This window comes from Hetaerina americana, unplaced genomic scaffold (genome assembly GCF_022747635.1).
Source record: "Hetaerina americana unplaced genomic scaffold, ioHetAmer1.1.p SCAF_8, whole genome shotgun sequence".
In the NCBI taxonomy this organism is placed as follows: Eukaryota; Metazoa; Arthropoda; class Insecta; order Odonata; family Calopterygidae; genus Hetaerina; species Hetaerina americana.
Genome location: NW_027287427.1, coordinates 79,816,516 through 79,842,732, shown reverse-complemented (window position 1 = coordinate 79,842,732; position 26,217 = coordinate 79,816,516). Strand labels below are relative to the sequence as shown.

Genomic DNA, 26,217 nt, shown 5'->3' with positions numbered 1-26,217 from the left:
TGTATTATTCACACGAGCCCGCCACTCGCATTCCTAATTCAACGTCCGTCCGTTGAGACGAGTATTCCAGTGTTTGCAAATGCGAATGAAAGTAATTTAATGGTCGTGATTCAGTAACATTCGTCACTATCAGCAGAAATGAAACATTTTAGTGCACCGTCATAGGTAAACATTTATTATATTAATTTTGAAGAAATTTTAATCTCAAAGAGCTAGCTCCATTCACCCGTTACAATAATAATGCCTTTATTTTCTACTTATGCGGGTGAGCAGATTTGGGGTGCAACCATCCCGACTACAGATATCGGCGATTAAGCAGAGATCATTAAAGCAAAGATTAAATAATTTTCATCGCATGTTTTTTAAGTATGTTTATGATATGGTTATAGGCAGGCGAAACAAACTAAATGTCAACAGATCCAGGCGAGATGTAGAGTGGAAGTTCGTCATTTTGAGAAACAAATTGACACTTTTCCGCTGATTTGTCTGTGGAAAAGTGCAAATTTGTTTCTCATGTATTATTCACGTGTATTTAACTATATTTCCTTCTCGCAAATGTGATTGCTTCGCAGTCATGTGTAATATTTACAGGGTTTACTCGTAAAACTTGAATCGCACATATCGATTGAAAGTAATAGTCGAGCCAAAGGCCTTGTTGGGGGCCGCCGTCAGGGTGATTGCCAAGCCTCGATTAGCAGCGTTCGAGGCTCGATTTCTCAATCGTAAGTCATCGGCTCCTCTCCCCTCCTCAAGTGTGCAAAACAGCTGACGTGACTCGGATCGGAGCTCTGCATTTCCACGTCGTGGGCTCGGTGGCAAGAACCGGTGTTGCTCGTTCGAACGGACCGAGTCCATTCATCAGCGCGGGCGAGGAAAGTATGCCGTGCTCTGGCCATCCTTCAGTTGTGGATCTATCGGCCCCTTACCTTGGCACGAACCGTCCGAGGGCATTTTAAGCAAAAATAAATTATCATGAAATTGAAACGCTTGTTTATTTTTTTTCGATAAGAAATAATTGCGCATAAAATAGGCTTCCGTGAACAGCTTATTGAGATAATGTTTTGCTCATTTTTATATAAGATATGAAATATATGTGATGTAAGAAATATAATCTTTTGAGTAATTAACCTGATTGCATTTCGAAACATAGCTCGTGTCAAACATTTTTTTTCGTGATAACCCGTGCTTTTTCAACCTCGTCATGAATCGCTACCGTCAAGTGTCGTCCGAAATCATTAGTATAATGACGCAGCCCCTGAGGAAATGCGGGGGTGTGGCTGGGAAATGTGTTAAAATCACTTCGACTCACTATGCGCTGGTGCGGTGTTATCATTTCGGAACTTCGTGTGTGCGTCTTGCCGCCGAAATTCGCGTGGGTCTCCGAAGAGACCGTAATCACCGGGACACTTGGTCCTTCGTGTGACCTTGGGGCTCACCCAAGGATGGATGCATCGATTGGACGTTAGAGAACTCGTTCTAATACCTCTCAAGGGTGATCTAATTTGCACTCGTCTCAGCGGACGTCGAAATATGTAACTCGGGTCTCCGGGCGGTCGACCAGAAGTGGAGAGTGCCTCCGCCAGCTTCCTTCCTTTTTTTTCGTGCAAAAGAAATATTGGCAAGTGGCCCACGGCACCTAATTCCTTCCACTCGGCATTCTAGAGTGTTTTCTTTCCCGAGGCGAGGTTGGAAGTGAACCGGATGGAGGGAAGTGCGTCCTCATGTCATTGTTCCCGTGGGAGGCTGCCGCCCGCCTGTCCGGCAGATGGCTGCGTTGGCCGCGCGCTCTTGGTGAGGCGGCGGCCCGGGAAGGGTTTGGAGTCGCCCTCATCCGAATGTGCGTGGTGCCCTCCGAGACACTCCAGTGTGACAGTGAGCCAGGCCTGGGCCAGGGTGGGTCGGAACTACCCCCCCCCACCCCCGTCAATGGCCTGGGAAGCTAATTTTAGCCGTATTGCAGTGTGAACTTCAATAGACGACTGATGCATTCACATGTGGTATGAATATGGCCAGAGTCGCGTCGGGTACTGGATATAACGGAATTTTCCTGGCGAGATGTACACTAGGTGTATAATTAATTTCTGGTATGGGTCCGTGCGGGATTGCTCGGCTGGCGGAACTCTTCGATGTTATGGTTGCCTACTAGAGAGAAGATAATGTAATCCAAAATATAAATGCTATTGTTGCCATAACCACCAGATGCGCATGAGTGGCATTATTTGTGTTTTCACCTTTTTCATGAGCGGAGAGCGACTAGCTGGTCGTGGTTCGTGAGCCGATGTCATTTTCAATCGAGCACAGCTTTGCACACGAAAATGAGTTGTACATACTGAAATGTGTGTAAATTGGGATTGTCTGTGGATTCCCAAGCATATTAATCATAATAACTTTGTCGACCTGGGTGAAAGTTACTTCTGGTCACCATCGTTGGGGAATTTAAGGAATATCAATAAGTGTTCTATGATATCCGTCTCTTGAATATCAGATTTGTGATGCAAGCCACCCGCCGTGTTAGTTCTTAGCTTCAGAATTAACGGTGGGCCCGCGGATTTCCCTGCTGCTCAAGTCTTCCCGCGCCTCTAGGTGTGTGCATTGCCAGCTGATGCGAAGTGCATTCGACGATCCGGGGGTCGTTTCGGCTCATCTCTGTTGGTAGGCAGTCACTGGTGCGGGCCGTCACCGCACGGTTGGAAGGTAATTTCTATAGATTTGAATATCTTGTGGTGCCTTCTTCGATGGACCATCGATCGGCGCGCGTCGCACTTCCTAGCACAACCGAAGACGACTTCGGACGGTGGCGCCCTTGGAAGTAATGGTGTCCCTCGATCGGTTGAAGGTTCAGGAGAAGGCCATTGGTCAATTGTAGCTGTTATGATAAGGGCCCTTGTTGCAGTGCTATTATTTTACCCAGAATGTGTTCTTAACACCAGGAAACAGGCGAACTTTAGTCCCTTATGATTTTAATGCAGAAATGAATGCATTCGAGTGATTTAGGATAGAGGAGGCTATAGTATCTCCTTCTATATATGATTCATTTAAAGTTGGGTGATATCTCATAAAGAATGCACCCAGAACAATTCATATTAATTGTGTTGCACCGAGTGAGAACTAGTGCGGAAAATCAAAGTGATTGAATTTACGAGAATACGTGATAGTAATTACTTTGAGACAAGAATTCGAGGTATTTATTGCGCCATTATTTTCGTGCGCAGCATTGGTCGAAGTTCGAACGTCGGAGGGAGATATGTTTACTGCCATACTCCCTCCTTAAACCTGGTCAGGGTGGTTAGCTTATTATAACTTTGTTTAGAAATTATAGCTGCCCAGAGTTGAACACTGTAAATGTCTTCTATTGGCTTGCCTCTTTAACTATCCAATATACTCGCAGTCTATTCCCAATGGGCAATGACCAATGAAAACGCGACGAAAGACAAGTCCACCTCACCATCTTTCCAGTACTCTTGGAAATAAAATGATCAATTTCGTGTCTGGTTGACCGTGTCATGTGTTCCCGATGATTCCTCAATGTCACCACCAAGATATCAATTAAAACCTCACGGGTCATCTGGAGGTTTGATCATTGCGTCCAAACCTAAGTATCTCTCGTACTTTTTTTAGTGATACCCGGAAAAACAGCCACTGACTGAGAAATTTGAGGCGTACCCAAACAGGGGGAAAAATGGAGAGACAGCTGAAGTATTGATTTCGCTGCTATCAGTCCTTTTATTCCCGTCATTGTGATGAATTCCTCTGACTTCGTTGTCATCCCCATTTTCGTGTGGCGACACGCATGGGGATAGTATGTCAGCGCCTTTAATTTAGAGGAACCGTGTTTGTAATAGACTTATAATAGCATAAGATGGTGACCAGGAGTATTTGAGGAGGAATTAGTGTTGGAATCATTCACTAGAGGTCAAATTATAAGCTAATTCTCTTGCGTGAATTTATCCTTGTCATTAAAGTCTGACGGTAAATAAATACACACGGTAGCTCGCAGGTATTTTGTATAGTTTTCTGGCACGAAGACAGGTAGTTCACTGATTGATCGAGACTTAATAACTTTTAAGGTATATGGTATAAATACTGAGCAAAATGTACCGAAGGTGTAGGAAAGCTATTTTTAAACCTGGTTGCTTTCACCGTTGGCATAATGCAAGTTATTTGACATGTGTGTGTGTATATATATATATATATATATATATATATATATATATTTGAGTAATAATGTATTGTGGTTGGGGAACATCTGGCGTGGAATCGCCACCTCTCACGCTCAATAGCGCTGTCTCGCAGGCTGCCGAGTAGATGTCATTGATGGATTATGCATTGACAACCCCTCCCTAACGTACTCGAGGGACTTCGCGGGGCGATGTATGTTCGCGTTGATATCATTCGTTGCCAACTCGCTTCATGCGTGGGGTGGCGATCAAATTTCCCGTGGCGGCGGATGCTATCCTCCCACGCGGAGAATACTGATGCCTCGCTCGCTCGCCCTGCTCTCTCGAGATAACCCGGCACAGTCCGCGTCTTCATTCGATGCGTCGCCCCAACCTTATGTCGTGTGCTTTGTTTGTAGGCCAACTTTTTTTTTCGACTGAAGCGGGGTCGTCTTATTCTTTTTTCCAGTTTACATTTTGAGCTCGGGGAAAAAAAAACTGTTTCTCTACTTCCTATTTTTATTTACTTACTTCTATGTTTATATTTGTCTTGAGCCGAAGAGAGGCAAGAATGTGGGCGTCCCAAGATTGTCATCCATCGTTTTGGAAGTGGGAGGAATTGGGATAGGATACTAGACTATCCCCCCCCCACCCCACCCCGCCCTCCCTTGGGACCCGGTTCCTCCAACCATCGCCCGTTTGCATATTTTTTGTAACTCCATCTGGAATTGTTTTTTTCGCACGAGAGTGAAAGATGATCTCCAAATACTAGACCTGCCTTGGTGAGATAAGTTTAAATGTGCACCGGAGGTCCTTGTCATCGAAGCGATGACGTAAGCGGCCGTGTCTGATCTTTGACCGCATAGAAAGCCGTCGGTTGTGAAACTCTTGTCTCAGGTCATTCGCAAGAGGAGGGAAGGGCTAGGTAAAGGATAATTAAGAGCGAATATAAATTAGTGAGACTTTCTAATAAGGGTGAAATTTTCCTTCGCGGAGTGGAATAATTGTTTTTCATTGTGTAAAATGTATCGCCCAAAAAGGTTTGGGTACAGTGATGAAGCGTCCCCTAGTTTACCATGGAAAATGAAATTTGCATGTATATCGTATGCATCTGACAAATCACGAACTACATTTTTGGTAACCACCATTTGGTAAGAATCTGTGTTAGGAAAGGGATATACGTTTGATCGTGGAAGTGGCCTTATTGAGTCGTTCTGTTCTCGTCAAAAATGTTCACATTACTATTGGTTCTTAAAAGAATTTTGCTTTAACTTCGCTGTCGCGGTCTGAATAGATGAAAAATAATTGCCTCCATGAATAAATTGATTGATTTACGAGGTTGAAGCCATGTTCGCTCTAAATATATTTCAGGATTTCAATTTGTGCGAAGTACCCTTTTCTCCGACGATTCCCAGCCTAGTTCTTGAGGCACTGTCCGTCTTGTGAACAGTTAAACGTGCATTGGGTTCCTCCTGTGGTATGTGCTTTCAAAGAATATTCCAGTTGACCTGGAAGTGTCACGTGCAGCCCTGTATTTCGAGATAACCGTCTCGGGGGCCGGCAACCTCCGCGTGTGTGTGGGGCCCGCCCGCGCCCCGTTACCTCTCCCCTCCACGCCCTCTCCCCACAAGGGGCGGCTCTCCTCTGCCGTATATAACCATTTGCTTCGCTCGCCACTTGAAACCAGGGGACGATGGCCCATAATTCTCCGTGACCCATAATTCGTGAGCGCGTGGGGGTCGCCCACGTCCCACCCACCGAGGCGCCGGCGCCACCGAAACGCCATTCCATCTCGAAAGCGCGTGATTAGAAACTTGAAAAAGTTAAGATTGTGCCTATCATAAATTTTCGTTTGCATTCTAAATGCACCAGGACAAAGAAGCGTGCTAAGTGAGTGACAATACTGCTAAACCTCAATCTTGGTTTCATCTTGGAAGTTTAAAAAAATGTATAGTTTTCCATTTAAGTGTATGCGTTGGCGTCGCTTTCACGTTGGGCGTTGGGGTGTCTCTTTAATGCCTTATGTAATGTCGTTCTGCCTCTCTGTGTTCATCAAATTGGAGAGGAGGATGCCTGTCTCGCTCATAACTTAGTGAATGGATTCGTGTAGATCCCTCGGCGGCTTTATCGTCCTTAGTCTTGTTGTTGTGAAGAGTGAGAGAAAAGAAACAGCAGGTGGGAATGGGGTGATTCCCTGTTCGCAAACGCATACTCGTTGATAATACGTCAGAGCCCAGTTCGCCCAATTTATCGCATTTCCAGTTTTCTCCGTGTTGTCATTCCCTGGCTAGCACCCATTGCCTTCCATCTGAGCATTTTTCAATGTGACTGCGGCAGTGTGCTTTGGAAAGGAGTCATCATAGGCCTCAAAATTTCACTTTCGAATAATATTCAATGCGTCAAACATTCAATTGTTAAAACGAGTCGTAATACCTGTAAAATCATCACTCTTGTTGGTTGGCGTCTTGCTCAGAGCGAGCATTTGGTTATTTTGGTCAGTTTCTTTTACGTACTAAGGCTGCATGAAATGCTATATTTTTTCCTCCGACACAGTTTTCTCAAGGGCGATGAACTTGGGTGGGAGATACGGAGAGGGGAGGAATAAAGTTGCCGCGTGACGTGATCAATGGATCAATGGGCCGTAAGCGTCCGAAGGCGAGTCCGAAGCTGTCTTGTCTCCCTCCAAATTATTCATTGCGTTTCCCTTTGGCGATTTGCTGTGGAGCTAGTTGGTCATTGTAGAAACTTAAATGTTGTTTTGAAGTGAAACGTTAAAAGTCATGAATGATTGGACAAATCGAGTCATAGTGTTGCGAACCCCTATTTCTCTTGAAACAAGTCGTCGGCATCAAAAAGCAATCATCGAGAGAAAAGTCTTTACTCGTTAAAGAGCAGTCTTCTCTTGGAAAATGTTTGTAATGCCATGATTCCTGGTAGGAAAATGTCCTCCGGGGAACTTGGGGACGGCCCATGAATCAGCGTAATGCCAGTGCCTTTGTGTAATAATAATTTACATATCAGTTGCTCTCGTACGTGATTTCATTGAGCGAACAGTTATGTCGAAATACGAAGGATGTGTTGGAGAAACTTACGTACAAGGTCGCTTTTGCACTGCCCGGTGGTAGTGCAAAAAAAAAGAGTATTGGGGACTTCGGTTGGAGAATTGCCTGCTCAGAAAACTACTCATCTTTTGGACGTTTCTGTGTACGATAGTATGCATATTCGCGGCCATTGAACTAAACGGCCGCACTTGGCAGGCTTTATGGCACTTATTGAGCCTCATGGTTGTCCATGCCAATCCTGCGTGTCACCCGAACTTTGCGAGCATAATTAATTGCTTTAATTTTCAAATTCTACTTGGGTAGTATCATGGAAATCTTCATTAGTTGCTAGTAAAACTGTAACCGTTATATTTTGTGCGTGAGAATACTTGGTTGACCCGCGTATAATTTATCCACTACTCCATTTTGAAGTTCATCACCTGGAATGCACGTGACTGGCTGAACCAACCTGCGAGGTTGCTCTCATTTTGGTAGTGTCACCAAAACTGCACTCTTTTGATATCCGCGAGGGTGTCGTAAACTAATGTTAAAACAGTGCAACTGAGGATAATTAGATCAAAAAGTTCTAAATACTGTGCTAAATTTTTACCTGGCTCTATTTTACGCAATGCTCATGCGTTGATAAATAACAAAATGTTTCATGAAATTCGCGAATGAATACTTAATGCGTGAGATTCAATTAGCATTGTAGTAAGAACGGATGTGAAATGAAAGAGGCAAACGTACAATCACAGATTCGTGCCAAAATATTTTTTCCAGTCTTCAAATCTCCAGTGATAGGGCTTGCCCCTTGATGTTCATGTTTATGAGGAGGACCGTGAGTGCGTTCCTGACTCTTGGCTGTTATTAAATCCGCCGTTCTCGTAGGCCGTTTCACTTCGTCATACGCAGCGTGTTCGGTCCGCTGTCACACTCCCGGCCGTATTAGCCGTTATTGTTCCGTCTCCCCCCATTGCTCACCTCTTCCTTCTTCCCCAAGGCCGGCCGCCGTTAGCGGTTTGTTCATTCCACTGGGAACAAGTAGCAGTGCCATGGATGTTGGCTAAATATACGTGAACATGCACACGGACTGAGCAGCATTGGTACTGAGTGGGGCAATTTCGCGAAGCCAAGCCGATCTTTATTTCTCCTCTCAATTGTTTCAACTCTTCGCCGCACGCCCGTAATGGATCTCATGCTTAACACGTTTTTTTTATTCTCCGAATTCGAGTCTGTTGGATGTCACCGTTCACGCACATCAAACGCGACGGATGACCTTCGAACGAAACTGCGGAACTCTTGTGTCTAATTGTTTGCGGCGCGGTCTACTATTTATGTGTCGGGAGTTTCGCTCTAGCCGAACTGAAGGCAGAAAGGGAGGCTGGAAAAGTTCTTGGGATGTTAAGGATTGTTAGTTATGAATGATATGATGATGATTATGAACGAGGAATACCGTACTCTTTAAAGGTCAAGTAATATGCGCTCCTGACGGCATTTCCGGTGTTATCTTTGGATCATTCCCGCCTCGTAAATCGAAAATTATTTCTACCGTGAATGATTCTTCGTTTAATTCGATTTCCCGTGGCGGAATTCTTATCTTGGGGGAAGCATGCAATATCAAGCAGTTCTTCTACATCCACACAACAATAACCCACAAGCCATCGCGAGGGCGTGTGGCGGCGGGTGTCAGGACACAAGGTATTAATACGTAAATTTACACTTTTACATGAATGCGAATGTATTGTTGTAAATTAACTCAAACTCAATTGCAAACAAGTTCCAATTGCGTACATGCATGACTCTGCATTAAGCAGTAATAGATGTTCGATTACATCTTTAGTTGTTGGCTCTTTTAATTAGAAATATGGGTGTATTTATGGTTGATTCTGTGATTATTACGTGTCATTCGAGGGTAGAAAGAGTTCTTGAATCTTTTGCATTTACGGTCTCACTGTATTTCATACCGGTGGCCCAATCTGACAATGTAATGTGAGGCCTATAATGATTCCTTTACTCGTCAGATAACTCGATTGTTCTCTACCGCTCTAACAGTGTGTCGTATTTGCTCTCTGCCTGAATCTAGGGTCTATCATCTTCATTCCTGCAAAATACCCGTCAGTCGAACCCTCATCCCGTTGCAATTTTAAACTCATCTAGCGGAATTCTATCTGAACCTTTTCTACTTCCCAAATTAATATTTTCTCCTCGGAATCATATTACTCGCAGCGTAGTTCAAATTTGCCCTAACTATCGCCAAATCCTGAATTGCCAAGGAACTTCTTCTGTTACTTGCTTCTATCTAAAATAAACCGGCACGAAAAAATGGAGAACCAATCATTTATTGGTCGTTTGCTTTTATTTTTATTTTCCCGGTATGTGTGTGTGTGTCACACTGCGAACGGTGCGGATAGCAAGGATCAAAATGGAGAAGTTAAATTTTCCACGCGTGGACGAACGTACGGTTTAAAATTAGCGGGAGACGAAGTGGTTTGGGAAGCGATTTTTGTCCACTTTTTTTCTTCGATACTTGAATCGACGACACTTGAAGTCAATATCAATAACAAGGCTAACAATGCATATTGGCAATGGGTTGCTGACCCATGCTGCTAAAAAGCGTGCGATTATTTTTCTCACACCGCCGGCACTGAGAAAATGTCATTTGATCCTTCACATCGTAATTCTTTTAAGTACAGATAAGTGGAGATGTGACAGTGATGAACTGGAATGCACTTGGCCGTGGCACGAAATCGTTTCCAACTCGCGCATGTGTGCGGGGGTGGGACCCTTTTTTCGAAACGTTTGCGACCCGTTCACAACAAGTTAACTGGGCGTAGCGCGCGGCTTGGCGCGAGACGGAGTGTCGACGAAACAGTACTACGATTTTGGCAGCCGATCGCGACTCATTTTCAGGAGAGGAAATCGAATCGCACGTCGACTGCAATATCGATATCTGAAGATCGACGCTGGCACCTCCGACCCTTCCCAATCGCCTTGGTTGGAATCGAAGAGAAAGTTTGACCCGCTCTCGACTTCCGTTTCGGCCAAGTCACCCTGCGTCGTGCGGGTGTATGTATATTCTATGCGAGCGATGATGCATTTCTGGATACGCGTATTTGGCACGCTTATTTCAATTGTGAGATAGAGGGGGGTTCTCTTTTTCCGAAAGGTGTCCGAGTTAAAATAAAGTCATTGTTTATTAGTTTGTTCTCGCTTCGTCCTAATTGCGATTATACTCCTAACCTTTGCGATAAATTTCGACTTTTTGAATGCGATTGGAATTTTTTTTTTGGGGGGATTGGGAGAGTTTCAGCGAAGGTCGCGATCGGTCCTTCCCTCCGAATCGCCCGGGGTCTCTCTCTCTTAAGACTCCCTCCCTCCCTGGCCCGATGCGCGCTGGCCGGAATCGGCGGATCGCCGGCCTGCCCTCCTCCGCCCCTCCCCTCGCCACATCTCGTTTCGCAAGCAGCCGGCCGCCGGAGCAAGGCAGCCTGCCCATTCACCGTGAGGCAAGAAGTTTCCCCATCGCCCCACCCCCCTTTCTCCTCCCAACCTCTCCCTCCCTCTCGGGCGGCCCGTGGGTGTGTGTGGGGGGGGCGGAGAACCACCTGTGAAGGCGACCGAGGAGGCAAGCAGCAGCGGGTGAGGGAGGCGCGCGATGCTCCGAGCCCTCCTCCCAATATATGTGTGCCTACTCGTCCTTGCCTGCGGAGGTCGCGTGCAGCTCGCCCGCTTGGCGTTTTATTTGCCGGCCATCGGCGGGGAGGAATGAATTCTCTTACGGTGTACGTGTGAGCTTGCTTGCGTGTGTGTGTGTGCGCGGGCGGGATCGGGAGGGGGGGGAGGACAGCGACCAACAGTTCGCTCTTTCAAAAACGTCCTCGGGACGTTGGGCTGGGTCCACCGTAGTCTCTTCGGGCTCTTCCGGCGAATTCAGTTCGTTACCAGGGGCTGTTTGGACACCGCTCGGGATTATCCTTATTGTTAATTTATGAAACAAAGGGTCGTGTGCGGTCAGTTACGAACGCTTCGGGCATTTCGCGTTTTTGAGCTTGTGTCCTGGTATATGGACTATCTTAGTACCAAGTGTGAAACATTTCCCAGTAATTTCAATACTTGATAGCTTTCGTGGCGGTATGGGATTGGATGAATAAACGATCGGTCTTGTCGTAGCTTTCTAAAGAAGGATTAATATGCGTAAGGTACCTGCGTGAGCGACTGGGGTCAGTTCTCAAAAAACTCTTTTGGACAGTTTTTAAAAATAAATTCTCCAATAAATGATAAGCCCACGAAAGAGCAACGTATCGATTTGTGACGGTTGTGTGGGATGCACAATTCTCGGGTGTCTCATGTACGGAGAATAGTTATCCGTAAGGATTTTGTGGGAACCTTTTTCGCCATTTCGTCAGGCTGCGTTCGAATCTCACGTTCCCATCAATGTTAGAATGGATATTTCGGTCGATATTCCGTCTTAGGACTGTGTTTTCTTCTGAATTTATAAAGGAAAGAGATGTGAATTAGGAGTTGACTGAGGGATTCATTCTGCGCCAACCGATGGGTGTAAATCACTGACCGACGTTCGTGGCTGACCGTGGGTGATCTGCCTGTTTTCGGCACTTGCTTGGTCGTGTCGCAAGCAGCGCTTGGTGAATTCGAGTGAGCTGTTTTCGCGTGTCTTGCACTTCCAACTCGAAAATTGAATCCTTTATGTCTCCTGCTCTGTTTACCCATGTTTTCCGAGAATGTGATGACGCCCTTCGTTTTGACACCGAGGGGACACTTGAATCCCACGAATATCGCTTAAAAACGTTTTACACCGCAGAAACCTTAATCGAGCTCCGTTGTCGAGATAAACTCGCGTTCACGCTCCATAAAGCCGTCAAGCTAATCTGTTCCAAGCGATAATTTGGGGCAGGGTAACTGATAAAACGGGGACGGTCAGTTGCTTTTAGAGACGATCTTGATGCCGACACCATCCGTGTTCATTTCGATGAGAACGTAGTCATTTGGTTGCCAACGGTGGAACTCGCCTCAGTGCCACGCGTCTCCCAACCTAATTTTCATCTTCAGAGTGGAGAGCATGTTTGAAGCACACGCCATTAAACCCAGCGGCAGGCGTAACCTCGCCCTGAAGATATGTACGCTTGTATCTCCGTTGTTTTGCTTCGGATTGCACGGGCAATAATCTGGTTACGTGCCAATGCATATGCCATTTGAACGGTAAATGATAAGGTCTTGGTCTTACTCCGTGAACAGTTTGGTATCACTCCTTGTCCTTACAAGTGTTAAACGGTGAATCAGTTTAAGGTACGTCATACCATTGTCGGGGCAGAGCTCATGATGTTGTGGCATGGCTTAGGGTAATCTCCGGCATGGCATGGATGGATATGACATTGTTACACTCCTACGTGCTCGTACATATCCATATTTCTCCATGACAGGGCATAAGGTTGCCTGTGACCAATATTTCACAACACCCCCTCCCCGAGGCCTCCAGTACATGACACTTAGCACGCTTTCAGAGTGGGAAGGGGACTGTTTCCTGTCTCTCTGCCGCCCTAAGTGTTAGCTTATATGTAGATGAGAAAAAAGCCAATTGAAAATTAAGATATCCCTAGTATCACGCAGCTCGGTTGGAACTGAGGATGTGCGTGGCCGGTCTTGAACTCGGGGATCCCCAGTTCGGCAGCCGTGTGCCCTGCCCGCAAAAAGCCACCTCGCCGCTCTTCATTTTGATAGCCATACACGATACTCGACGTCCGGCCGCGGTCGGCAATTTGGTCGCCGGCTATCATCTGACGTAATTCTCGTAACGCGGCGTTGGAATGCGGATGAAGGCAGCTGGGCCGGAGGGAAGTGCGGTGGGCTTCGACCGGGCCGCGGTAGGAATTTTGAGCCGCCGATGTGTGCGCTTTAGATAATCATAGCGACGGCGACAGACTTCTTGTGTCTGTTGCTCGCCAACCACCTGGGTGCACCGCAATGTCTAACCATGGCTCCTAATCACGGGAACCTATTTCTCGGGCGCTTCAAAAAACTGCGTTATTCGACGACTTAACTTAATAACTGGGGTTCTTAAACGCGGTGCGAGGTTACTACTGAACTTTTGTATCGTATCGTCTCACAGAATAAAATATACTTCTTTGCTTACTACGTAGAGTTGCCCACTGCTTATTGCTTTCTGTTAGTAAGTTAATGCAGTGGCGCACCCATACCGGGAATGACACTTCCCACGAAGTGGCTCGCACAAAGGAGAGATACGGCTACTAAAACATAGTTGGGGCTTTGAGCTACTTGAGTTGGGGCTACGATTTGTCTCCAAAACATGGGACGGGAAGCTGGTAATTAGCCAGATGAGAACGGTTGTCAGGTGTCAAGAGCAGGGTTTGCATTGCCACTTGAAGTATTGCGAAATGAATCGACATCCACCCAAGGGACGGAGGATGTATCGCTGAATCGAGTACTGCTACGGTTCCCCGTTTTAGCGAGTCATTCAAATAGGATTTTGTTAAAATGGGCTGTATTTTTTCTGAAGGGAAAACAGAATCTGTGGTGATAGATGATTAGTCTATATGCATGGCCATTAAAAAGAAAAAAGTTGACACTTTGCTTGGTTCGATTCATTAATTCAATTTACATTTGACATTAGTATTTCAGGATTGTCGTGAGAAAAAAATGCAATGAACGCATGGTTATATTTTCCACCTACGTCATGGAAATATCTGTATATAGCTTGTCGTTGTTAAGTATTTGCGTTGATTTTTGGGTTTCTCCCTGCACATATTAAAAGAAGTAATGAAGGAAGTAAAGTCAAAAGTAGTTTGTTCGATAAAAAAGAAGGGTAATTTAGTGCGGGTAATATCTGCAAACGTTGGCCGTATAGGATGCCGGGTGTAGTAATTCCAACAGTAATTTATGTCGTGTTAGTAAAATTCTCGTTCATTGCTGAAACTGTCGGTATTACCATTGCGGGAGAGACACGCCGTGTCTTCGTCCGACAACAGTGTACTATTTGAGCGCCGTGTGTCGCGGGTTGACGACAGATCGATCTATCGGGCGGAGGGAGCTGGAATGAATGGATGGGTGGATGGATGGTGGTGCTCTCGGCGACCGCGTCTCACTCGGAGGTGGGGGGGGGGGCAGAAGGCGTCACGCGGGCGACCGTCCAGGTGATTCGGCCCCCGCGCGCGCCTCAGGTTTTGAAGCTGAGATAGTCGTGTTATTGATGGCGGCGTTTCGGGAAGTTCACCCTCCACCATTTGATCTTTCCCACGCACTCTCGTCGGTTCATAGGAAACGCTCTCGGTGTCTCATTAAAGGTGTGCGCGTTGACTACCCTGTTGACCAGAGGCTTTATCTCTCTATTGGCGAAGCGATTTTGAGGCCATCCGGATTCGGGAGGGATAAGCGAGCACGGGTCTGGTTAGGGGTGCGGTCGGAGGCGTTAGATATGACCTTATTACGAGTCTCCGTCGTCCTTTTTATCTCCCCCCTCCACCACACCCTCATCTCCCCCTTACCCCCCTCACTCCCGCCTCTCCTCACTCATTTTTCATCTATGGCTGTCAATCGTATTATTCAAGACGAGAATTTCAAGTTGTAAAGGAAAACAGTTGCCAATTCTGGGGATTTTGTGGTCAGATGACAGAGGCACTTACTCCTCTGGTGGAGGATCTCTTATGGCTGGCGGGGAGCGAGCTAAACACGCGGCAAGAAAGGGCGAATTGCTGCCAATAGCCCTGGTTTTTGCGCCTAAAACTGGCGCTGCAACTTATATGCGCTGGTGACGTCAGTAATACCTTCGCCGGTTACTGTTTTGTGGAATGTCGAAAGTAATACGTGAGAAAATGGAAAATTGGAATGATAGTCATGATCGTCCCTTATGGTCTAAATAGAGCATTCAGTGAGTCCCCGTCTTGGTTTAATTTTATGTGTTGCTAGAAGGGGTATCCACATTACGCCGGTACTCTTTCTACTGTAACCCCGAGACCCAGAAACGCTGCCATATGGCCATGTCCAGTGCGCGGAAAGTGCCATGACCAGAATGAACAATACCTGGCTAATGCAAATCTATCTTTCACGAAAATTATGTCAATATCATATCAAGTTTGTTTGAGGATATCGAAATAGCTCTGTTTAAAAGAGCCTCGTAAAGGCCAGCAGCGGGATTGTTGGACAAAATTTTATCATTTTAGCAGTACTGTTTATGAGTGGAAAAGGTTTTCTTATCGGTCATAGGTTTGGCGTATTCGGGTTTGACCTCATAGTTTTATTAGTTAATTTAAAAATTTTTGGTGCGCAATGCATAGATAAGAATGGATGCCTTAATTTTTTTAAGCTGAGAGTTGGCCGAAATTCGCCAACTAATTGCAAAAAAAAACGTCATTTTCGCGACTGATTGGATTGAATGTGGTACTGGTCTTCGATAATTCACTGGCAGTACTTCCTCTGTACTGTCAAAGTGTTTCCATGGAAATCCAGTGACCAGATGAAATTGCTGCTTGGATTTTGCTGAAGGCGACCCAAGGCAGCATCGGGATTTCAACCGGACTCTCTCGACAGCCTTAAGTCTACAACCATAGCCATAGTGCTACCGAGGAAGTGCATCATAGCAATGCATATGAGGAATCGTTCTCACCCGGTGAAATTGGTGACAATTGCCTCGGCTAATTTGGCGTTGAGGTATTCATTCTCGGTGATTATGTAAAGAAATAAATGCGGAATAAGAAAAACAATAATTTCGACGAAAAAATTTGTGGCTATGTAGGCTGACTTGCGTTTGTTTCTCGCGCATTGTAGACAGCGTGTGATTCGAACAAGAGATTAAATTCCCTCATTTCCATCGCCCAAAGTATATTCGCATTTGGCGTGTGTTTTTTTGGCAGCGCACGAGCATAACGTTCTGAATTAGTTTGGACGTGAAATTTCAAAAGTTTCTCAAGATTGTGATTTCGTGCGTTTGAGTCGAACTCCTCATTGTCAGTCGCTCGTTGTTCTTCTGGTTGAAGAGCCGCGTTGCCGTTCGTCGTCACTGCTTAAGCCTCGTTTAACCTCGAGACCATGTCTCCCGTCCCATGGCCATGTGGGGATGCTCTTTTTCTCGAAGAGTCCGCATAAAATTAGTTGCTCTTTTGAACAATCAAGATTCCACCAAGTTACGCCTGAAACCATTTCGTTAATCAAGATCTTCTCTATGCTTCGGCGCGAAAGCTGGCCGCATTGGAAGAGTGGCACCACTTCAGTTGGTTAGTTCAATCAAGTTTTTCTGGCCTATGGTTGATTCTGTTCTAAAAACTTTTATTTAGAGGCGTCGAGTGTAATGTTCTCAACTGTTGTAACGTTAGTCGTCCCTACTTATTTGTTACTTGTTCCAAAGGCCGCGGGAAAGCCGCCTGTACGGAAATACTAGATGATGCATCTCTCTGCCAAGTCGTGAATATTGCCACGATTTTTTAAATTAATGAATGCTGTAAATTTTGATTCTGACTAAAAAAAATAGTTATTTAGGAATGGCGTCATTTTTCTTAAATGTAGCTGTATTAAGTTTTGTCAGAAGTTACATATTGAATAGATAAGCGAAGCGCAAATTGTGCATAGCATCTGTGAATTCGACCAAATTGTGATGTTTTATAATTTTTGCAAACCGGTAACCGGTATTGTTGAATGATAAAATAAATCCCAGCTATTATATATTCCAATATTTATGTAATATTGGAGGGCAGCGTTTTACATTATTTAGTCGATACATTTAAGGCTCTATGTTGAAGAAATGTAATGTTCGTGGTTAATTTGATAATGAAATCGGCGAATGGGAGCGATGGGCATAACTCCGTCACGGTTTGGCGAAAGAGAGAATCCCTGCTTGCCCGAACGAAAGAGGAATCGGGGAAGCGGCCACTCTGATGGTCTACGCATAGGTGAAGAAGAAAATTGTTGTGGAATCGCTTGAATTGATATAATTAAGTCTAACAGAAGCCGGTGTGTTTGATCATTTCTTTCGCGTGCTTATTCCATGCGTGCTAATATTTTGCTCGAAGTACTTGCCTAGATGCTGTTTGAAGTTGAGGTTTCCCTTGGGTGAAATGGGATGTCCATTGACCGAGTCAATGGGGCCATTTTATATCTAACTACGCCACGAATATGCGAGTTTGTATTTTTTAGGTTTTTTATCCATCCCCCTGAAGATAATACCACACCCTGGCAAAATAGAAGTCCTCTATTAATAATTTGTGGTCACGCAGGATGCATTAAGCAGCGATTTTCCACATAATTAACATTTTTAAGTATCCCCGTTATTCCCCAAATCTTCATGGATGCCTTAAAAGTTAACATTGGTAGCCTTGTGGCCGAGAGCATCTCTTTCTCATGGGCGCTGCCTGATGACTGAGGCAGCAACCATTTTTAGGAACGCAGGAGAATTTTCGTTTTCTTACCATTCGCTAGTTCCTCAACCAACCATTGGTGGTATCATTATTTGTTTAAGAAGTATTTTCCTTTCATTTAGAATATGTTAACCTGCTTAACGAATGCGTTGCGGATGTTATTCTTGGTTATTGTTCAATTAATTGTCTCGACACCGTTAACATTAATCCTCGTTTACGCTTCGACGCGACACGGCTACTTTGCACTCGAGTTGCAATCATATGAACGCTTCACGCTGAATATTAGACCTTGACGCTATTCGCCTCGATGCCACGTTTGGGGCACGACTGGCTAAAATTAAAGTTTAATCAAAAGATGGACGATCTCGTGAACTGGGCGGAAGGCGTATTCCCGCACATATTAATGGGGAGGAGAGTCATGAGGGAGGGAGGAGGCGCGGCCCCTCAGCGGGCGGTTATTTTGAGTGTGGCGGGCCCAGCCCTCTCCCCTTCGCATCCCCCGTCCGTCCGCACGCCCCTCCTCCTCCTCCCCTCGATCCGCCCCTCCACCGCACCCAAAGCATTGCCCAATACCCCTCATCGTCTTCCCCCCCCTCCCGCCCCCTCCCCTTTTGACTGCCCGGTGTCCATTCCTCTTTCGCTTTCTAATTTTGCATCTTATTTCGAAACGCGCCCGCCATATTTCCTCAATGGTTCATTCATTACCGCTAGCCGTTTCCTGTGACCTTGCGCTCTGTAACCATTACGATACGGTGGCCACCATCTCCCTTGTGCATCTTATCTTACGCTCTTGCACCCCTCTGCAGGGCGATAGTCGATTCATGTTTTCAACCCTTTTCTCCTCGGCCTAGTTAAGATTCCTCCGCTCCTCGCGTTGATCGATGCTCCACAGGTCCCCGTAATCACCAAGTCACAGGGGAGAGCAGTGAACGGGCGCGGTGGAGGTACGTGGGGGAGGGGATCGCTGGTCGCTTCATGTTGCGTGCTTCGGAAAGTCTGTGCGCAACTGGAGTGCTTTCCAAGTGTCCTCTTCGCGAGCGCCAATGGATTTCTTTCATAGTTGTAATGTCGGCACTTTTGTAATTGCATTCGTTCAGCGAAAGGTCATGGACGGAAGGGAATTAGGAGGAGTACAAACTGTGTAAAAATTTTCTTAATCGTTTCTTCGACACACACATAGGTTTTTAAGTTTCCGATACTAGCTGACTGAAACGGCGACGTGAAGTAAGACCACGGGTATATATGATACTGTACTATAAATGCGGACCCCTCGAATTATGGGCTTGTTCAATTGCTTAATCATTTCTGGAGTAAGCAGACGTTGTCACACCGAAGCAGCGTTTAAACTGAGGGCAATTGCCCAGACAATAGGGGATCTGGTCTGGTCTGGTGAGCTAGCGAGTATGATTTGTTTGTATCCTACGAGATATAAGGTTAATTATAGTATTGTGCCTGTAGGTGGTTCTAATATTGTAATGCTGTTGCGGTGGTCACTGGTAAGGTTGACCTCTTGCTGTACCATCTTGGATGACTTCACTCGTCAGTTAATGCTGTATTAATCGCGTCAAACAGTAGCATATCGAAAATGTTAAAAAATATTTGCCCTCGTGTGGCGTTTAATGTTTGAAATTAGGCCGGCCGATTGTTGGCGACATCTCATCGTTCACGGGGCTTTCAGGTTATTGGCCAAGGGGCGACAGGGACGTGGGGGAGGGTGGGCGGTTTAAATGAGCGATACGCGCGAGGTGCGAGGGATTCCCCGACGTTTTCTGGATTGCCGCGACGGAAGTAGCCTAAACCCGACCCGCGACCTGTTACTTATTTTATGCCCCATGAAATAACTGCGAACCCGCCCGAGCGACGTTGATAACCTCTTCCCCTCAATCCCGCCGCCCTCGACTCTAGATGTGCGCCTTCCCATCGTGGCGGCGGCGTCCGCATTGCACGTGGTACGTGTGCTGGGCGGAAGGGAATGAAGAATGCACGTAGGCTCGGTCCTGCGGCGGCCACTGCGCTGTCGATATATCCGCCGCATGTGGGATCATGGGGTGTCGGCGAGGAACCTTTTCTCGCGTCGAGAATGGGACGTGACGAGAGATGGGGTGGGAGAGAAGGAGAGAGAGAAAGAACCTTTCTCTTTGTATCCCTCAATGGAACGAACGCCCTCCGCGTCCTTCGGCCGAAGCCGCCATTCTCCTCCACTCCCCTCCGCCCCCCCCATTCCACCCCTCTCCTCCCGCCACTGCACGAGCGCTCTCTGGCCGCAGCTCGGGGAACTAACGGCTCTAGTGTTGTCAGCACGGCGACATTTTCCAGCCTTTTTAAGACTGCATTCGTGTAGGTGGCGATCTTGTTTATCCCCTCCCTCCCTCCCCCTCCTCCCTTCCTCTCTCTCTCTCTCTTGCCCCAATCAGCCGCCCCTTGTCGAGAGCGACGTTACTGATGTTCTCGCGCTAAAAAAATCGACGTTTGACCCCGTCTTATCTCCTACTGTTACCGTTCTCTTGTTTTCTCCAGACTCCAATCACGAGATCAGAGTCTCAGTCCACCGCACTGGCCGTTCGGTATTTCTTTCTTTGGGCATTGAATTCTTCACGCATAGAATTGTTCTAGCGAGGGTCGGTGGTGAGAAATGGCTGTCTCTAGCCAAGCGACATTGTGGGAATCGAACAATTATGCAAACCTTCCCCGGGTGTCGAGGATGTGACCAATTGTTTAGGAAACAATGTTTTTCAGCCTTGGGCGACGTTTCCCCTCATCGCTAGTCCAACCGGCCGTTGGGCAATCGGCACACATATGGTTTCTCTGGGTGCACACCCCACTAAGGACGTGTCCCGGGGCGTTTATCTTCAGATTTCCGCAACTTCATGAGCTTTTTTTTTTAATTTAAGTGGTAATCGCGATCCCTTACGCTTGGAAAGGGGGCAAAGAACATGAGGGAGGTAATAGGTTACGATGATGTTGAATGTCACCCGAGGACCGCAGCCAGGGCATTCGCTCGCGTTTGTGCAACTTTGGTTTTGGGAGTGGATGGCAAAGAGGTTGGGATGCGTTAAATGTGTGGCTTAATCTACAAAATATTTTCTTATGGTGTCATGTCGTAAAATGCGCGCAGTGCCGTACTTACCTTTGCTTCGAGTTAATTTGGACGGCGTGAATTGAGGAATCGTTGTCCTCGAATGTTTTTGTCTTCATATAGTTTAAAACACCTGCTGGGTTCCTCCTTTTTGTATCATTTGTACCTTTCAGGTGTTTCTCAATTTGAAAACCTATTGATTTTCCGTCATTTAAATATTTTATGGTTAAAATAGACATATTTCTGCTGAAATATGTTAATTCAGAAAATAGTTGATTAGTTAAAACGCAGTTACGTCATGTCGGTTGTGTCATACCGGTTGCTTAAGTTTTGATTTAACGCTTGGACCTCTTTTTAACGTTTTGTTTATTTTACGACATTATTGAGGCGACAATGAGACTTCATAAGTTCACCTTTTTAAATTACAATGAAGACAATCACTTACATTCTTGCCCTTATGGGACTCGAACGGCGGGACCTCTGGGCTGGTAGGCGAGGGGGTTACCCCGCCGCCACCGGGCCATGCTCGTAACGTTCTACTTGAGAAAACCAGCATATGTGATACACGATGTATGTAATCTTGTGGACAGACTTAACATTCACGTGATTTTCAACACCTTGCCATAGTGAATTATCCTCCATTTTTTAAGAACGTTAAAAAAAACTTTAGGCAAATGCCTTTAGAAATAAAAGGGTTAACTTGAACTTTATGGAAATAATGGGAAGGTGATTTCCTGCTTTTGAATCAACGTCATCAATCGACTATAGCCATTCCTGTCATTCTTCTTGCTGACTCGTGGCGTATCTCGAAGTTATAGATGAGTTGATCTGATGAAAGTTCTTTGTAGATTTTGCTTATCCCTGCTCGTTATGTTTTTCAGTGACTTCCTGAAAGGCTATTCAGTCAAATATTGGCGACACCGTGGAAGACAGCGGGGACGTTAGAGAGTCATTCCATCGATGAGTGCCCAATTCGATTCAGTTCAAAATCGATTATTTCATCACGACTCGATTTAATTTAAAAAGGGCTAATTAGGAATGTTTTCCTTTCGATCTGTCCTGATTGTGGTGAAATTCCCACCCATTCCAATAGGATTTTTATCCTTAATCCCCGATGAATGTTGGATTCCATCGATATAACCTATGAGACGAAAGAGTGGATGACATCTTTAGCACGAAGAGATCGATAAAATTTATCCATGGTACAAGTGATGAACAATGTAGTTCGATCACAGGTTACGATTTTCATTATGTCAATGGATATGAATTGACCGCTCGGGAAAACAACTGCTTCGACAGCATCCGAGAGCTCACGCTGCGAGGCTCCCCCAGCCAAGGCATGGAGGGAAAGCTACACGTTTCAGCGCAGCAATTTTTAATCGATAGGTTTTAACCTTTTCAGTGTCACGAATGGGAACAATTCTCACGCGGACACCATGCACTGCAGTTATCTATATTCTAACGGTAAAATATCTTGGACGTCTTTTATTCATCATCTTATTTCTTCTATTTCTACGTCTCTGATTAATATTAGGGTCATCTCCAGGGTATACGGCAGGGGGTGATCCCACTCCAGGCCGTAAATACCCTTCATAACGTCATACAAGTTAATGAATCGGCAGGGAAGTTGTGTAAATTGATGAAGAAGCTACCGAAGTTAATCTTTGAGTTAGCACCTGCATAACAAGTATCGAGGATTTCATTTCACGAGCACTCATTCGTGCGAAACGGATATTCAGTTTTTTCAGATTTTCTATTATTTCATCGCACACGGAGGAGCTGAATTACAACCTGCCATTTGTACTGTACCTTCTTTTTCATATTTATTGTAGAACCTGCCGGGTCTTGTTATTTTTTATGATTTTAAAAAAATTCAGCTTCACGTAAGAGATTTACGAATTTTGTTTTGTTAACCTCTTCGCAATGTAAATTGAACTCATCACAACATCCGGAGATGGGCTTAATATACGATGGTGGAGTTCACTTCAAACGAAACTAATGTTTCCGGTTCGTGAAATACCTTCCGGGAAGTGATAGGGGGCGGGGGTTTGATGAGTTGCCCACGCGCTCCCCCGGTTTGTGGGAGAGCACGTTGCTCGCAGTCGGATTGGAACCCGCGATCTTTCGGTCGTCGCCCGAATGCTCTGCCTACTATACCATCACAAATGTTCACCATTGGCGACATTTTATTAATATTATTATGTAGCACTAGCAAACCCTATGCAGTGGGGTGATGAATTTACGATAAGTCGCTTATCTCGGCCGTATTCCATTCGCGTGGGATGGGGTGGATATCGATATTCTTCGTCGCTTTTGGATTGCCCAAATCTATAGTCTCTTGCCGTGAGGGAGACTGGGAGGAAGTGAGGGGGGATGAGGAGAAGGTGGGGGGGGGGAGGAGGCTTAGGCTTTGGCCGTCTCCGATTTTAGGCCGAACCCGAGACGGCCGTGCGCGCCATCTCCCTCCTCCCCCCCTCTCGGTCCATCCGCTTCCTCGGAGAGTAGTATGTGGGGGCGAAGGGGTGTTTTAGGCACGGGAGGGGAGTGAGCAGGTCTTTGGCTCCCGGACAAGATATTGGTGGTGGTGCTGCTGCTGCACGATGGTGCTCACGCGTGGTTGTGTTTTGGGTGGATGAATGGTGTGTCTCTTGGCACTGTTTCGCAAAAACCCGCGGTCAGGCGGGGGTCGGGAGGGCGACCTGTCCAGGTGCGATGCGCTTTGGGGCGGAAGGAGAAGGGGGGGGGAGGGAGCAGGATGGTGGGACGGCCGCGCAGGTGTGTCTACAGGTATGCGCTTTCGGCCACGTTGTTTGTGTGTATGTGTGCGCTCTCGTGGGATTCACTGCAGTAATCACGCGCGTAACAAGGGTTTCGGAACTGTTCATTCATTTTGCCGGCAGCCAACCTCCCCTCCCATTCTTCTGCCTTCCTCCCACCCTCTTTCCTGAAGGCATTCGGTTTAAAAATGTGTTCTTCATTCGTCGTCTTCCTCCACTCCGCCGGCTTCGGTGGTGCCCCGTCCCTTCTCTTTCCCTCGATATCTCAAGCAGACTTCACTTCCCCTCCCGTGGAGGCCTTGAGAGAGGGGAGGGGGTTGGGGAGGAGAGGTGGGAGGAAGGGGTTGGCCCAAGATGCCTCCCCCCCGATCTCCGTCCCCCCCGCATTCTCTCTCCACCGCTGCCAGCCTGGCGGTTCCTCCCGCGGACGGGTAGGGAAGCTGTTACATGCTTTGGGATGTGTGTGTGTGTGTGTGTGTGCGTGCGTGAATGGAAGGGGAGGTTGTTACTGATGGCGGGCTTGTGTGTTCCTCTTTGCAGCTGGCGTCCGCGGCCATGTTGGAGTGAGGGGGCTCCCTTCCCTGACAGCGACCGCACCGCCGCCCCCGGGCGATGATCCGAGCGTTTCGGCGCCGCACTGACTGATTAGCGCCCATGGCCCAACATGGCGGCACGGCGTACCTCGCGGACGCCCACTCCCCGACGACGCCGGCGCCGGCGACGCTGGTGGGGCCGGGGCCCCAGACCGCGGCCCCCGGCCCCCGCCCCACCCTAGCAGCGCTCTCCCCATCCTCCCAGTCGAGGCGGAGGCCCCCGCCGCCGCCCCCGGAGGGCGTCACCCTGGAGGCCCCCAGGCTGGACGGCGAGAGGGTGACCAACGAGTACGTGGAGACGCCGTTCCGGGCGTCCGACCACCACCACCCGCACCACCAACAGCAACACCAACAGCACCACCAGCAACACCAGAGCCACCTCCCTGCGGGCGCCCGGCGCGTCCCGTCTTCTGGCGCCCACGACGGACCCCGGAGGGCGCCGGGGGTCGCGCGGAGGGCGGTGGCCCCGGAGGCCCTGAGGCCCTCGCTCCTCGGCAAGCTTCAGCAGCCGCAAGCCCCTTCTCCTGCCTCGCCTCCCGTGACCAAGCAGCCCACCGCTTCGCCACCCCTACTCCCAGCTGCCGCCGCGGCCGCCGCCACCTTCACCAAGGACGGCCCGCGGACGGCGGGGCGCAACGCGGCCGGGTCGGACTGTGCCGTGGGCCGAGAGGGCGTGGGCGGGGCGTCGATCATCTGCCCGGCGTGCGGGCGATGCCGCTGCGCCTCGTGCCGGACGCCGCGGCCGCTGCCCTCGGCGTGGCTCTGCCGCGACTCGTGCTTCTGCTCGGCGGAGACCACGGTGGACTACGCGTCGTGCCTGTGCTGCGTCAAGGGTCTGTTCTACCACTGCGGCGGCAAGGAAGGCTACGAGGGTGGCAGCGGGGCCACGTCGTGCGCCGACGACCCCTGCTCGTGCGCCCCGCCCCGGCGGTGCCTCCGGTGGGCGTGCCTGTGCGCCCTCACGGCGGCCTTGCCCTGCCTCCTGTGCTACTGGCCCCTGAGGGGCGTGGCGGGGGCCGTGGAGAGGTGCTACGGGAGGTACGCGGGCCACGGGTGCCGCTGCCAGACGAGGACGGAAGCGGGAGGGGTCGGCGGGGGCGGGCCCGGAGGCCCGCTGGGATCGAGGGGCGCCGGGGGGGACCTGACCCCCGAGAAAAGGCTCCTGGCGTCCAGCCCCGACTACTGAGAACGCCCGCGCCTCGAGTAAGGAGGGACCGTGCTCCCCCCCCCTCCGCAAACACCCCCTGGTGTCCGTTCCGCGGGTGTCGAAATATCGTTTCTTTTTTTTTTTGGACGAGTGTGCGTGCGTGTTGCGTGAATGTGTCTGGTGGACGCTCGGGACGCCATCTTTCTTCGGGTTCCAGAAGCAAGAGGAGGAAGAATTACATATATATATATATTTCTGTGTATGTATATGCGCGACGGGAGTGGTCCTCTCTGGGGTCCGAAGCCCCTCCCACACGACTTGAAATGGACGCTTGCGTCTCGGGAGCGCCGGGTGGGGTTTGGCTCCAGTGTCTGGGAGAAAATATGTATATTCCCCTCCCCGAAGCCAAGGATGAAAACTCTTAAATAAGGAGAGGTCTGTCCCAATATCCTCAAAACCCTGTATATATATAATCTAATTATTATTATTATTACTACGAGAGCCTTCTGGAAGAATGGAAGAGAACTGTTTTTTTAATTTATCAGAAGAAATTGTTATCGCTTTGCTAAGTCAGGGAGACTGTCAGCGTTGTTTTTTTCGAGTGAGGTGTGATGATTCCTGCTTGGTAGCGGAGAACGGAAGGGAAAGAGAAGAGGAATGGTGTCAACCTGGGACTGGATTCGGATGATGGTGGTGTCGTTCGGGCCTGGTGTTCGACCGGCTCTCTCCGGTGGTGTTAGGCGTTCGCCGGGTTGGGTACGGTGTGCCGTTCCCCGCGGTGATCGCTTTCCCCGCTCACCTTATTCCATCTAGGGGAGGGTGGGGGTTTTTGTGTGTGTTGGGGCGGGGGGGGGACGGTGAGGGGGTCGAGAGGGTATGGTGAGGGCGGAGCGGCTACCGGCGACCTTGGTCGAGCAGGGGGACTTCCACCACCGGAGTTTTGTCGCACTAGGCCGGGAGATATTTCCAGGGGCAGCAGCAGGCGGACGACATGTGCGACGTCCTCGACCCTCCTTGCATTACAGAGAAGACAGAATCTCCTCTCGG

The 26,217-nt window shown here is 48.0% G+C and overlaps 1 protein-coding gene across 1 annotated transcript; it reads left to right on the top strand.

The window, feature by feature from the left end:
- Positions 1–24,228: 24,228 nt before the first annotated feature.
- Positions 24,229–26,005, top strand: sty (sprouty signaling antagonist; the record flags this gene model as incomplete). Its single annotated transcript, XM_071597073.1, has 1 exon — positions 24,229–26,005. A coding segment is annotated over one exon (981 nt), but the record flags the coding sequence as incomplete, so codon positions are not given.
- Between the last annotated feature and the right edge of the window lie 212 nt (positions 26,006–26,217).